Raw genomic sequence first — 16322 nt, 5'->3', positions numbered from 1 at the left:
TATATATATTGTGAAAAAATGGAAAGAACCGATGAATTGTATGTTTCTTTACGTGTTCGACGACACAGTATTTTGAAAAAAAAAGAAAATGGGAGAAAAGATGAATAGTAAGGATTTCGGGTATCGAGACGGGACTCAGTTGTAAACGAACGAGCGACGCGACGTGTCAGATCGGTAAGCAGAGAAAACTTCAAGTTTATCCACGATAAACGAGAAACAAGGCCTCTGACAAGAAGAGTGTCATATTATTTTCAATCTTTGGATACACTAAATTGTGATTCTTTATTGTAAGATATCTCGTTCGTGGATATTGTCATACGTATCTTTTTTCAGTTAAGCCTATGTTTTTATTGTCTGCCGGGATTTTTGCGCGTACTTGTCCCGAAAATCCATATACATTTTCCGGAGCAGTATGATTTAATAGTAAAAGCGCGTACAATCGGGAGCATTAATGTCATTCGATACGCTTACACTCAGCGATCAAATTTTTCTATGTGTGTAATATTAAAAGAACATATTTTTTCGTTTATTCAGTTAATAGCATGGCTCAACTTACGAAAAAAAATAGAAAGAATCGTATGTTGTGAAGAGTCTTTTTACAAATGCAAGCACATTGGACGATATTAAAGGCAAAGTAAGAAGTATCTCTCAATTTTTTGTCTCCTCTTCTGTTCGCTCAGATATCTGATTATAACTCTTGTTTCTACAATTTACATATTTATGGCTAAACGTTAAGAAGTTACAGTAAATAATAAAATTGGACAAGAGATTTTCTTTTATAATAAAATTCAAATTTTAAAGTTCCCGAAGGATCTAAAGTATGCTCCGGTCAGCTTGAATTGATCCAGATTTTCTGTATTTATAGTGGTCTCTTATCTAAAATCCAATTCAATCCCACTTAATCTATCGAATTTTACCCAATTGTTTAAAAAATATATTTTCTCGTTTCGATAAACGGATACGATATTACTTTGCATGGAAAGAGACGAAAAGATATTTTATTATGGACATATGCCGCGAGATATGCTGTGCTGCATTTCTCGATATACAGTTTGCTCGGGATTTGACAGCTGGAAAGTTACGAACAGACGTCCGCCCAAACTTCCACAGTCGTCGCACGACGTGAACGTGCACGTCTGATGTAGTATGACTTAAACCCTGCGACACGTGGGAATCGGGAAGATATCGAGCACACGCAATATCATATGTTTTACCGTATTCCCACGCAACGAAAGTTTAACGCGAGCGCATAAAACCGGTCGTTGGTTATGCAAAAACACCGTTCCGGTTGTGTGAACTTGCCCGTAACGGCCTATCCGCGTAGCAATAAAGGGATTGAGACGACGTTAAAGGGCGGTAAGTGGTGGCTACATTTCGGTATCTAAGATAACAAGATAGAAACGACGGAGGTATACGGTAGGCGTTACAGAGAGTCGACTAGGGAGCAATCAATAACTGACCCATATTGTAGTCCTCGTTTTCCTCTCTCCCTCTCTCGCTCTCATCTATCTCCTCTCTTCGCTACTCTCCCTATGAGCGAAGTCTCTTTCTTCCTCCCTAACCGCTTTCTCCCTCTCTCTCTCTCTCTCTCTCTCTCTCTCTGCTTTCTCCTTCTTTAACCCTTGCGTTTTCTCATCCTTCGTTCGTGATTACTACCTTCTACCAATGCCTTTCAGTTCGGATATTTTGTTACAGTTGCCGAATAATATCTTTGTCTTTCCAAAATTTACATATGCACTTCTCTTTATTCGCAATATGCAAAATATAATTTTACTTTAAAATTGTCGCTATATGATAATGATAAATAAAGACGTAATGATAAATAAAAAAGAGTCAATGCATGCAAATTTTATAGAAAAAATACTTCAAGAATTTATAGTCAATTTTTATTAACAAAAATATCAGATAAAAATTTCTGTCTCTTATTACAATTTCCAAGATTAACATTAGATTCTAAAATTTCTAAGATTACAATAGATGTCTTATCAACCAAATTAAAATTTATTAAACAATAATAACGTCCGTCCATCACTCTATTTACATCTCCAAAACTCAAGTCACGAAAAGATTCTCATTCTTTATATAATAGTTTAGTTTATAATTCAAAAACTATATACTGCTACGAAATTCGTATTAAAGATAAATCTATTCTCGTAGAAACCGTTTTTAAAATATCATCCATACATGTATACTGTTCCTGTATTTTTGTTCAAAATCAGGTTTTGGCAAATAATGATTTAATACCCTCGCTTTACCTCATGCATTTAAGGTAAAATTATAAATGCATTATGACGCGAAAATGAATATCGCGAGAATATATTCATAATCTCTTTTCGTGGCGCTTTCACGCGGACCGTAATCACATGCTCTTTTTATACGTGCGAGATTGTTGTATAGAACATGGTCGCTTTTAAACGAAAACGAAAGATCCGTCCGTGTATCGCGCTTAATTCGATCAGATTTCTCCGCAGCCGTGATTTATGCTCGCTTCCGTTAGGTCGGCTGGCGATATGCGTTTTTACATGACATCATTTCGCGACGATCTAAAAATCACTCTGTGGCCTATTAACCTTTAGCACGCGTGGATTTTCTTGAAAAATGATGTGCCATCATTTTTGCCTCACAAAATATGACATTATCTTAAAGACAAAGAGAGATCCGGTCTTCCAAAAATATATTACAATATAAAAGTTAAATTTCATTTGAACACGAAAATGATTCTTCGTATGCAACATAAAAATATTTTTCTGATAATAATTGCAGCAAAGTGGGATTATTAACTAAAGTTTTTAAATTGCTTGAAATTTACTAAATTTACTAAATTAATATTTTTTTTATATGTGCAATATTTGAAATGTTGATTTCTCTTGTAACTCAAAATATAATTTTGATATTTTGCTTACATTCTTCAGTTGTTTTATATTGAAAAATAATCTAATTTACAACCAAGTTGATTTCTGAAAATACTTGTTTTCAGATGAAACATCGAGATTATCAACTTCATGATGCTAAATATAATTAATATAATTTAAGTATACCAAAACTGGTTCGATATTTTGAGTTATCGTTCACTTAATTAAAATTTAAAAAATGTTCTATACGCGATAGTAATCTCGTTACTATCAAAATATACTTTAACTTTTTCTTTCTTTTTTTTATATCATTAAAATACTGTACTGAAGAAAATAGAGAATAACGTAAGAAACATTCAATGAGTTATAAGATGTCTCAAAAAATTAATAACTTTTATTTTCCACAATTTTTTCTACATCATGTATATAGAATTCTAGAATTTTCCGATTTGTCCTGGTTTTCGCGATTTTCCGGAATAGTAGCAAGCTTCAGATACATGCTATGTCGTGTCACATTATATCGTTCGACGTGCATTCGATACTGAACGATTCGATCAGCACATATCCGCGCTGCTAGGGCTAGCTAACTATACGTACGACAGAGAAATCTATAGGACGAAGAATAATTATAATAACCGTCCAATCGTATCGAACGAGTATCGTCTATCTTTTTCTCACCAGCCAGTTTCGAATCGGTGACCCAGATCTTTTTGACCGTGAGTTATCCGCATCTTGTAAATAGGTGGTTGAAGGCGTTTTTCGAGTGGGCCTGAAAATGGGTGTCAACCGCATTGAGTATGAAGGGATGGAGGAGGGAGAGATCTGAGAGGCCTAAGAGCCGCCACCGGCGCCAGGGGGTGAACGAAAGTGCTTAGAAAATAGCGGCGACTCGTATCTCTGCAATCTCTGTCGAGGTTCGCATCTCGCAGCCCTCGAGGACTCTACAGTATCTAATATCGTGCTTTAAATCGCACGTTTGAACTCGCTTGGTAGTTAAGTGCGAAATTGTTATATATTGGCCGAGAAAATTCGTCATAAGCTACATATTGAGTAAAATGTTAACTGAATCAGCACAAATAAAAAAGTTATCTATGCGATTGTGAAGTAGACTCTGTTACATTTGCCTATAAATCATATATTTTGCAGAGAATAGAAGATAAAAATATGCGTGATACTATGAAGATCGTTACATCAGCAGTTTTTTTTTTCTCTTTCATCTTCTTAAAACATTAAAAAATTCTTACAATTTTTTTTCGACGTCCGAATATTTATTCGGTATAATCTCGCGTACTGGTATTGTTATTAATGCAGCTTAACATAGTGCGGCAATCATATTGAAGCTCACTGATTATTATATTATTGTGTTGGTAGGGATTGGACTATTATCGGGACTGCCGGGCGATCACCATCGCAGACCTATGAACAATAGGGTACATTGACTCTCTTATCTTATTTTTTGCCTTCATATTTTATTCCTTACGCTCGAATTTTTCTTCTACTTCTATACTATATATTACTACTTTTTTATATCTTTTAGCAGATCATTTATATAATACATATCAATTCGCCGTTGTCACCATTTTACTTATTGTCTCTCTTTTCTTCTATCTTTTTCTAAGAGTAATATGGCATCTTAAATTTTCATATAATCACGCATGTTTCAACATTTTTCGCCTTCCGTTTCTTTACCCATTATTATTTATTCCTTTTTCGACTTCACAAATTTTTTCCTATGAGACGTTACACGAAACATAGTGCATCATATTGGTAGCGTATGAAATTATGAGACGCACCTCGTGTTTTCATTTGCCCCGTAATGCATGTGCAGCGGAAGTAATATCACTAACAATCAATAAGATCTCTTCAATCATTGTATTCTTATTTATCTTTAATTATATTTTTTTCTTAAACGTGCGTGTGTGTGTGTGAGTGTGAAAAAATTGCGAAGGTAAGTTTCATAATAATTAGTGTTTGTGCGGCTTCTCTGGCTTTTCCAAATATTTTTCTCTGCTTTTTCTATCTAATCTGCAATATATATTCTGCGGCTAGAAAGTTTAATAACATTAAAGATAAATGTTCGGCGGCGAAAATAACCATTGCGAGCACGTACAATTCCTCAAGTTGCGAAAAATGCTCTTGGAAATATAATCGACTACTCCAGAAATATAAGTACGCGTGACGTATGAAAGTAGCACGAACAAACGAGTAATTTATATCGGCGCGCTTTCTGAATGAAAAATTAAAGTACTTAGACGGTTGTGATGTTCTTGAGATTTATATCCGAACTTGCATTTGCATATTAATGCGGGTAAAAGCACTGTACTTAACTCGAGCTACTATTAGTGCACTCTCGGCAATGCAATATCTTTTCGCGGCAAGCAACATATTTTCACACGCAATATACCAAAAGCTTATTACTGACATATATTACTGTTAATCTTCAAAAATAACAATATTAATGCGAAATAACACTATGACAACATCCATATTTGAAATTTACAATTTTATCATTTTCTCGTTTTTTACTTATAAATAGAATTATTTTTGGTTTTTTTTTTACTTCAATGTAGTTATAAAAAAGCATATTTATTCTATTTCTTATAATAGATTTATTATATAATATCTATAATGATAATAAAAAATTTCAAGCATTTCTTTATTTTTGCAGTCGCACATTGCAAACTGTGATCGATTTTCTAATCGATCGTAAATTGAAAATCATTAACGCTATCTTAATTCCAGAAAAATCGGATCAAAAATACATTACATACAAGACTACAGTGTAAATTCGTTCGGATTCGTTAGAATTAAAATGAAAGTATTAATCTCGAAAAAATCGAAATATGTATTTTGTTAATTTTAAAGATCATGATTCAAATTTTTTATCACTTACATTCAAATATTATATTTCTCTAATAATGAATCTAAAAAATCCAACTTCAACGATATAGTATCAAATAAAAGTACTGCAAGTTAACAAAATTCAGAGTTCGTCTTAACGTGACAGATAACATATGATAGTCATTATAATTCTCAGATTTCTGAAATACCAGTTGTTATTATACACTCATTTCTTCCTTTCTTAATTATTGCTCTTCCACGACATATTTCCTTCTCATTGGAGAGTTGAAAAAAATCTGTTCTATTCAGAGACGTTCATCTTATGAACTACTCGATCATTATGCCGGCCAGTGCTGGCAAAAATAAATGAGTCACATTCCTTGCAATTTCTTTTGTACCTTTACTTTACTTTTTAACTTCAGTTATTTAATTCGCGTATTTTCCATCTGGTATTTCTTGTAATTATATTCTATATAATTAAATAAATTTTATATTATACTTTTATATACAGAAATGCAAGCAGAAATATTCGAATAAAATTACATAATTATTTTATAATCATTTTATATAATTAAATGTATAAAAAAATAATTATATTCATATTTATACATATTATCTCTTTTGTCCAGTTTCGAACCTCTTCTTTGTAATTTTTCTCATTTAAAGACTTACAAAGTGTAAGTTTTCGCGTTTCAGTTTTGATATTTCAAAAAGATATTTTTTAGCTTTGAAACTCTTTTTACCACGCAGAAATATTTTTGTATAAAGATTCATTTTTTTTTTTATTTTAATTGAAAAGCCGGCTGAAATAACATGGATGTCATTTATAAACTTGTGGATATCATTAAAACATAATATTCTGCTTTCTTGATATTTTAGATACTATACAAATAGCTCTTATTCACAAGTAATAAACATGTATGTAATTACTTCTATATTGTTACATAATAGCGTTAACAAATAAAAAATCAATAGAAAAGCAGTTTTAAATAATACAATTTTTTTTTCCTGTTGAAACTTTTTTCCTCATACACATACACACATTTTCCGACGTTTTAATTAGTGTAATATTTAATGAACAAACAAAAAAATATTTGTCAAATATATTGGTTTATACAATTTAAAAACATGTCGAGAGATTAAAAAGTACGTTTATATGCTTTATAGTTTCAATGCAATGCATAACAGTCGTACAACCTTTGTTTATGCGGAAACGCGTATAAAACTCGTCATCAGTGAATTCCTTTCTGCACGAGCAGACTGTGACGGCCGGAGGCAATCTGTACATTTGTTCTCCGTTAAGGGTCGAGAACAAGGCCGACCCAATGTTACTCTTCGTATCGTACAATAACGATGATTAACTTCGTTGCATCAAGTTTTGTCGAGTTGAAATTAGACGCACACACTCTTGATATATTCGACAGACGCGCTTATAACTCGAAGTAAACAACATTCAACAAACGAAGCTAATTTTAATAGCAGACTAAAATACAGTGGATATTCAACGATCCAATCCGCGAATATTTATTTTCAACATGCAATTCCTATTATAACTTTCATTAATCTCGGAATAGAAATGCGGATAATAAAAAACGATCAATATGCATAACGAAAGATTCGGTAAAATAAATAAAGAAATAATAAAAAATTATTTGACTTAAATATAATACGTATAATAATCCAAAATATTCCAAAATTTTTTTTTCTCTTATTTAGCTAATCAATTTTTTGTACATTTTGCAATTAGCTTGCGTGACACAAACACATTAATAACAAATAAAAATTAGCACACAAAACTCATAAGTAATTATTAAAAAATAATAAAAAAATATTTTATGTCTCAATGGTCTTTTATTATATTCATACAAAAATTGATTAGCTACGATTAGCTTAGATTATTAAGTGATTATTGTCAGTCATGATCTAAATAATGATCATTAATATAATGAACATAATTTTCAGATCGTATATTGTATGAGTAGTTTGAGTGATACTATCTGTGAAAATATACGATGTGCATTGAGTTATATTCAGTGCAATGTGTTGAAGAAGCGGAAACACTTGCGAGAAAAACACTTCTGAAAAAAATTGAAAGACTCCGCGATTAAACATAGCGCATAAGCAGCCGAGAAGTGTCGCCTCATTATGGTGCACTCACATTAGAATTGCATCTATCCTGCAGCGACAGATTTCCGCTGCTAATGCAATTGAAAGTAGTTATGGCAAGGTAGATATAGATTTGATAACATGAAAATCTGTTGATACTGATTTATATCATCATTTATGATAATCCAACAATGATATCTAATGAATATCTTAAACATTGAATTTGATTAATTTGATGAGCTTAATTTCAAAATATTTTATTATGTCAAAAAAAAAAAATATATATCAAATTCATTAATATTTATATGCATAATAGGAAAGTATCGTTTTCTGCTGCGTTTCATTTCTCTCGCATGAACGTATCTTTAATTATTACATTAAACTTACACAGTATAAGTTCACTATAATTTATCATCTATGGTAACTTTGCCGATTACCTTGCAGTGATTTACCATAGCACGACAAAGCCTTTCTTTTAACAAACATCAATCTCTCATCAAGTCACCTCTTAAAAGATGCTTCGAGTATCTTTAATCTCGCCAAATCAACCATGCGTTAATTGATAAAAAGCACTTGGATCGACATTGGACAGACATTTTCCAAGATAATAATTATCGGTCCGCATGTCGACATGAAAGAACGCGAGATCGAACCCGCCCTAATTGTGGACTCACCCTTAACGTTCGAGTTGATTGTTGGTCGTGGTAGCAGCGCGGGCGGGCTAACGCGAGGAGGACAATGGAAATTGCGAGATTGAAGCAGCGGCAATGTAAAGACACTCTTTTGCTCCTTTCGGCTTTAAATTGCTCGCGGCGCGCGCGCGCGCTGGACCGGCCGTGCACGAATAGTCGGGATGGTCTTTTCGAGCCGCGTATGAAAGCTCTCGTAGAGATTCTCTTTTTCTCTTTCTCTCGAGTCAGCTCGACGATAACGAGTGGTGTTATTCACGTACACGGATGCATCACTCGATGTGCACATGCAGCTGCATACGGTACATGCACACTGGAATCGCGATAGCATCCGGACGTTTGCCAACATATCTATGATGTTGAGTCGCTCTAGCGTTTCGATGCACGAGAAGAGATGTATAGGGAGTAATCGCATTCTACATTCGTGCGTATTTAGAGCATAGAAACGTCGCGATAAAATGCGCGATTAGCGGAGAGAGATTCTCTGAGACATGAATAGGAAAAGAGCGGCTCGAAATTATGCGTCGCAGTTTTGAGTAAACGCAATTATCGGCCGAATACCTATATTATAACGCGAGATGAACTAGGCGATTTAAATACGCGATGCTGAGAGAATGTCGTAAGTTGTCGTTTTTTTCTGACAAAAAGAAAATATAAAAAATGCGAATTAACCACTTCCGCTTTTTATTTCTTTGGCTTCATTTTCGCAAAGAGGATTATTCGATATATGTTGCATATATAAAGTGCTTTAAAAAATTTTTGAACATCTAAATCTATTTTTCTCTGAATATATCTCGGCCATCCATATATCCTTTTCACTCTGTTCATATAGGTGAAGTTTTTAATTGCGAAAACTGCGAAACTGCGAAAAATGTAAAAAGTGTGAAAAATTGTAGAAATTTTTTAATTTTTAACTAATTTTATTATTTGCCCACTCACTATACCTACACCGATTTATACATAACGACTGTATCTTTACTCTTTTTACATAACACATGTGTGCTTTGATTTTAAATCATTTTTTTTTCTTTTTTGCGAATACTTCTACAATTATCATTCAATTATGTAATATAATGTTTTCTGTATTCTAGAAAATTTTTCTTTAAAGAAAACCTGGATAATTTTTTTATAAAAATCCTTATTGTCGGTTTATTATTGGTAAAAATCGTAATTAGACAACAAAAAGAGAGAGATAAAGAGATTGTGTGTCATAATTAATTTATTTTAACTATAATAGATATATATGATATATTTTTTTGTATAATTGCATAAATAATCTTTACTCTAATAAATGTGAAATAAATATCCAAAAAACGCATTCAGATTGCATTTTAATAACGCTAATCAATAATCGTAAATTAAAATTACAATTAAAATGTGATCAATCATCATGTGACGCATAAATTCATGCTTTGCTATATAAGCCATAATTGTAGAGAAATGATATTAATAAATATTTATCTTAATATCCGAGTCGCGTGATAAAATATACTAATGTGAGGCACAAGTATATTCTATCCATGCTTTAAAATAAAAATATTATTATTTCTTTGCGCAAACGAATTAAAAATCAATAATTATTCTTAAGAATAAATAATTAATTTTTATTTTGTTTTATATTCAATCTTTTTATCACTGCGAAAAATATCGATTGCTTTTCTCTTACAAGCTTTTAATATAATACAATTTTATCTTTATTATTGGGATTAAAATGACAATCCTAATTAAACCATACAAATTTAATGACAGCAATTGAAGATTAATTGCACTATCGAGAATACAATGTCCCGCATGAGCATTGGCGTTTAACAGAATATCAATAGTCATGTTTCCATTTTATCAGACAGATAGTTACGACAATGTGATAGTAGAAGGACACGAACTGAGTTAGCTATATAATTCTTGATTATGTAAATGAGATATTCCCGATGGGAAGCAACATATATGGATTAGTTGTCACGTTAGAAGGTCCGCATCAAACAGAAATATATTATAACTTCTGCTATTTTCGCGATTCCCAATGGGGCATAGACACGGACGAAAGGTATGCCTTGAGGTATTGATTGTAAAAAAATCTGTCCTATTTTTGGCATCAGGCCTTCTATCGCTGAAAACCTCCCGCTAATTTTTTCCACATGAAGTTATTTAGTATAATTTGTAGACCATATCGTGCAATATTATATGCCATAAGAAATTCCGCAATGACTGCATTGCATGAGCGGACACGCAAAGATCGGCGCATCTAAAGCTTCTTATTGACTTATGTTCTATATTTTCATATTTAACCTGTTTATTTTATTTCGTTATGATTATTTTTATTCTAAATTAATTCTCTACTCAAAAAAGTAACGTTTAAAAAACTTATCTATCTACTCTTATAATAATCCTCACATAAGCAAAGCTCAAAATTATTTAATGAAAAAATTTAAATAAAAAGATTTATGAATAGAATGCTATATATAAATAAAACTAGCAAATTTATCAGAACAATTATCATAAATAATAGTAAAAAATAAATTTTTCTGTGACATTTGAAGAGAGTAATGTTAATGTGAAAATCAGTTTTAATTATTACATTCATGATTAATAAAATCTAAATCTCGACAATTAATTAAAAATTTTGCAAAAATTAAAATTTCCCTCGCAATGTAGAAACGACTTAACAATTAAAAAAAAAACGCAAATTTACCCTTTCATAAAAAAAATTAATGCGTGCTGAAAGTGTTACAAGTTTTTAAATATTTACACGCCAAGCAAACGTATATATGTATATATATATATCTTAAAGCTATAACGACTAAAAGAAAAAAAAGGAAAGAGAGAGAGAGAGAGAGAACGAGAGCGAGAAAAGTTAAGGAAGTACAAAAATTTCGTCGTAAATATATTCCTAAGCCGTCGAGTACATACACGGTTCGTAACCTCGCAGTATCTGCAGACGACGTTTGTACAAAGTAGTAATGTCGTTCGATAACACCTCCTTTCCGCGGGCTTTCAGTTAAAAGATAAGAATCTCGGATTCGAGGCCAAGCGAGCGCACACTCCTCGGGGGCATTCTTTGGCCATCGGCAAATTTCGAAAGGGCGCTCGACCTCACGAGACGGGAGAGGATGGAGGAGGGGGGGATGGTTGTATCAGAAATCGCGATGGAGCAAGAGGGTAGTGGCTGACGGAGGTCAATCTCTCTCTCTCTCTCTCTCTCTCTCTCTCCTCTTTCCTTCGAGCATGTACACGCGCGAACGGATCCGGATGAATTGGAGCGACACCACAGCCAACAAAGAACACGAAATATCCCGGATGTATCTCGCGCGTATTGTAAGCGCAGGGTTTTTTTCCTCTTCCTTTAATATAGCCACGCCTCTCCTTCACACGACCGGCTGAAAGGAAATCGGGGAAGTGCTCGATACGTTGCGGAAGGTCAAGCGCCCTCCGCACCAGACAATGACAAGCACTTTGAGTTTCACGTATAGGCACGTCGAGCACGTGTGTGGGTGAGACGAAAGGGGGTTGAAGGGAGGAGGAGGCGGGCGAAGGCTTCAGGGATGGATATACCGTGTGTGTTGCAAAAGCGGTGCTGTATCACCACGGTGTATCCTGTAGGTCACACCGGCGTTTCGTATCGACCGACCGCGTGTGTATGTTACCTGCCAGCGTTGCCACCGACAGCCGAAATATTGCAGCGATCGAGCCGTGCGGAATCTTGGCCGCGATACCTTTCTCGGCGTGAATGCGTGGGCGGATCTTTCATGAGTGACGTTAGGGATGTTAGGCAATAGGAGTGACTTCTGATACTATTGACTCTGCAATTTTGCGTAATATAATTTGACCCTTCCTGTAAATGTGAGTCTCATGTTCCGAGTGCCATTTGCGAACTCGTCAGTATATACAACAATTGCGGCAGCCGAGTGGCCTTTAAGAACAAAAGAATTCTGTCGATATTGATTAATTTAAATTACTTTCAACGCAATTGTTCTCGTTCTAGGGACAGAAAGCAGGTTATTGGACAATTCGTTGAAATTTATGGACATTTTGAAGAGATTGGCTTCCAATGTCCATTAAATTGCGAATATCTTTAACGTGTGCTTTTAATCTATATAAATTATCTTATATCGTGTTTTTCTATAACGTAAGTATTCAAACATTTAACACGTAAAATTTTCTGTTCCGAATCTTAAAAATCTTATTTGATTGTCTGAGCATCGCATCGAAAAATTAAAAATGTTTTCGAAAATGCGGTTTTATGAAAAGCGCACTTGATAAAAAATCGCGATTTCATTTTTGCTACATAAAGAACCTTCTTTCAAACGTGTACGAATCGTTCATAGCGTCTCATTTTTTCGGATTCAGACAAGAGAGAATAAAATATTTAAAGGACGTTACGTCACTGTGATCCCTTATACCCGCTCCTGCACTCAAGCGAGAATAACGCGGGATTTAATTTCACTACCAGCCAATCTATTTTATCTCCAACGTTTGTTTAGAACACACGTGCTCCACTGTGCGCTATTCCACTGAAAGCTTGGACTTATGTAATCTAATGCGCTACACCAAATGTGTGGTAATCGACGTGCACTTTCGATAAAAACGCATATTATTGCAAGGAAACGAAAGAAAGGTTCCGCTTAAAAAGGCTCCTCGATCGAATCGATTTTTCTCAACAAAAATATCAACACTTTATATTTAAACAAGATTTTTTATTAACTAAAAATTTTATTGATTAAAAAGCTTGTATTCAATCTCTTTATTTTGATTAGCTTGAATAATTTTTAAAAATTAATTATCGAGGTTTAATATAGAATATTAAAAATAAGATAATATTTACAATATTGCTTTAAATGCAATCATATGAATTCCATTTTTCTTTTCGCATAATCATGTGCACAGTTCATTTGGTCGCTCGTCGCGCAATAATCCTGAATTCTTTACAACTAATTTACTCGCCGATAAATTTTTGTATTTGTATATATGTATATTTCTATCTTTCTTTTATTCTCTCTCCTCTTTCTGCCTTTAACTCTCACGCTCTGGTGTTTCCTGGTATGATGCATGAAACCACGTATTTTAAATTCGCATACTTACATACCTCGGAATACAACATCAAAGTTTCGTTGCCGGCTCGGATATTTATTAGAGCGTACGCTTATTCCGATGTTGCACTCTTGTTTCTGTTCCGGCCATTATTATAGCGCAAGTCATTTATTGTTAAGAGTTGCGACGACAGAGAGCCAAAAGAGACAGCAAAAAATCATCACGAGTCTCTACAAAGTACGCAGTACGTACAAAAATTGAAATTATAATTCTAATTTTTCTCTTTATTTTTTTTCCTACACAGTTGCCACGGAATCGAGAACCGGCATGTCGCGAAGCACGAAAAACGTCCATCGCAGAAGCTCGAGACATCCTGGCCGTTTTCCTTGTAAGTCCATTTTCAATTTTGTATGATTGTGCGAATCTATATCTATATCTCCGGGAGTTTTCGATCGTGCGATTCCGCCCCGGAAATATACGTAGAAACGAATGTGCTATTCTGTACTAGCTTCACCGGTTAGTACAATCATATGTAACTTGCTTTATCGATATCTCGCCGTTTATTTTGTCGATTGCGTAAGAATGTGAACCGTATATTCGATTTTTCTCTAATTTCCCTTTCCCGCGATTTCGCTTAAACCACATTAATTCGGATAATTGAAATCATTGGTTTGTAATGAAATAACAACAAATTTTCAATGATGAAATTGATAGTTATTATAAAATTGTGAAAGAATATTCACATTTGATATTATTATAAAAACATTAAAATAATTATTAATTAAAAATTTTGCATTATATTATATTTGTCCAAAAGTCTTAATTAATTTGTTCGGTTAATTGATCAAAAGTGTCGTAAATAGAGGTATGCAAAATTCTTTTGTTTGTAACATTACCGTTACAATATTACCGTTAGGTTCTTATATTTTAAAGAACTCGTACTCATTTAAATAATAGTAATTAGGTATTTATATTTAAATTTTTAAGATTGCAGTTCAATCAGTTTAAAATTAAAAGCTCAGCTGTTAAAGCATAATGCAATTTGTAAACTTTTCAACAAAAGATAGAGATTTCAGATTTTTAATGACGATTTTGAGGATAATAGCAGATTTTCTTTTGCGTATATGAGAATCGTTGAGGCACTCATCCGCGTAGAGTTGACGTCAATGTTGCAATAAGAACCTCATTATTTTAACAGATAAAAAGCAAGGGACACTTAGGAATTGATCCGAGCTGACAAAGCTACCGTAACTTATGACTTGATATCCTTCTTACACAACTTTGCGTTGGCGCCATTTTTACGATCAATAATCTCCCGCCTTTTGGTGCGGCTAGATGGCATGTTCTACCCGGGCATGATCTTGTTCTAAAACTTGCTACACGTACCGTGTGATAGCGCCACATCGAGCTTTCTAACTTTAGAAGAAAGAGAAACGCATTTATTAATTTTTTATTGAATATGTGTCGCAATTTATTGATGTTTCACTAATAATTAAAAGATTTATTCGGCGTTAAGGTGCGTTAAATATATAATAGAATACGCATAAAAAAATAAAAAATATTAATCAAAATACACAAAATATAAATTAAATGTGATAAGACCGAATGCAACGAAATAATATATAAACTCGTACACATTCGTGAAATACACGTGAAATATACTTATGAAAAACGTTATGTAATGCGGTAATTATTTTTCATATTTTTGAAGATAATAATGCTAAAATACTTTTTAAAGAGAATTAAAATAATAAACAAAAAATAAACTTTACTTCACATACATATTGCCTCATGCAACATAATGCATTTATCTCTATTAAATTATGCAGCATAAATTGTTATAAACGGCAGTTAACAAATAAATTTTGAATAAATTCTGCTATTCGACGAGATAATTTACATCTTAATAACCGATACTTCGCGGTTATGTCATCGTAATAAATTCTTGCGTGTGTTGCCCGGAGCTGATATGTATATATTGCACAAAGCGATGGACATTCGCTCGCAAAGCGCGTGATGTTGTAATTGTAGGAATCTTAATACAAACTGTGCAAATTTCTGGAAAATTAAAAACGACGTATTTCACGTGCATATCAAAACAATCAAGATATGAAATATGAAAGAATTAATAATTACCATATGGTATTAGAAGCATATCTATGTTCATTAATTTAACAGAAAAATGGTGATTATTAGCATTAACATGGAATTAACATAAGAAAGTAATTTGCTTTTGTTGTGCTGTTTTCTCAAGATTTTTCCTTACGTGAAAAAAATGAAGTTATATGATTTATTACATTAACATAATTTGCAAAAATTTTTGATAATGTAAAACAAAATTGCTGAGTATATTTATGGGAGACATCTCTTCGCCATTAATTTGTAAAACAAACTGTTTATTTTACGCGAATAATTCAAAAACGCAAATAACAGGTATTGCGTTTTCGCATTGCAACGAAAATGTAATGAAAGGTGGTCAGAAATGAAAATATAAAAAGCGGTCAAAGGGCCGTTTGGACCACGCGGTCGCGTGGGAGGCTGCATTACGACGATTCGCGTAATTATTTTATTTTAGCGTCGAGTTCAACTCGAACACTCCATTTTCACAAATGTCACGCTTTTATCCGGATTGTTTGTCTCTACCCCGCAGTTTCTTTTGGCGGCCCTTTAATTTCATGTTTTACACGTAGCTGCATATGCATGAGCAATTAACGATGGACGATTGCGATGCGCGATTAAATTATGTTTTGTTTGAGGCACCCTCGCTCTCGCTCTCTCTCTCTCTCTCTCTCTCTCTCTCTCTCTCTCT

At 33.4% G+C, this 16322-nt stretch overlaps 1 protein-coding gene across 7 annotated transcripts in view; it reads left to right on the top strand.

The window, feature by feature from the left end:
* The window catches only part of LOC115237309 (potassium/sodium hyperpolarization-activated cyclic nucleotide-gated channel 2), a 116772-nt gene that overhangs the window by 7040 nt on the left and 93410 nt on the right, over window positions 1-16322 (top strand). For all 7 annotated transcript variants that reach the window (XM_029810273.1, XM_029810271.1, XM_029810269.1 and 4 more), the window contains exon 2: window positions 13818-13901. In XM_029810273.1, coding sequence (XP_029666133.1) covers window positions 13818-13901 — 84 coding nt within the window. The remainder of the gene's footprint in view (window positions 1-13817; window positions 13902-16322) is intronic.

The sequence above is a fragment of the Formica exsecta genome, unplaced genomic scaffold (genome assembly GCF_003651465.1).
Source record: "Formica exsecta isolate Colony F162 unplaced genomic scaffold, ASM365146v1 scaffold290, whole genome shotgun sequence".
NCBI classification, from domain to species: domain Eukaryota; kingdom Metazoa; phylum Arthropoda; class Insecta; order Hymenoptera; family Formicidae; genus Formica; species Formica exsecta.
The sequence above is the reverse complement of the archived record's forward strand: the minus strand, read 5'-3'. Positions and strand labels throughout refer to the sequence as shown.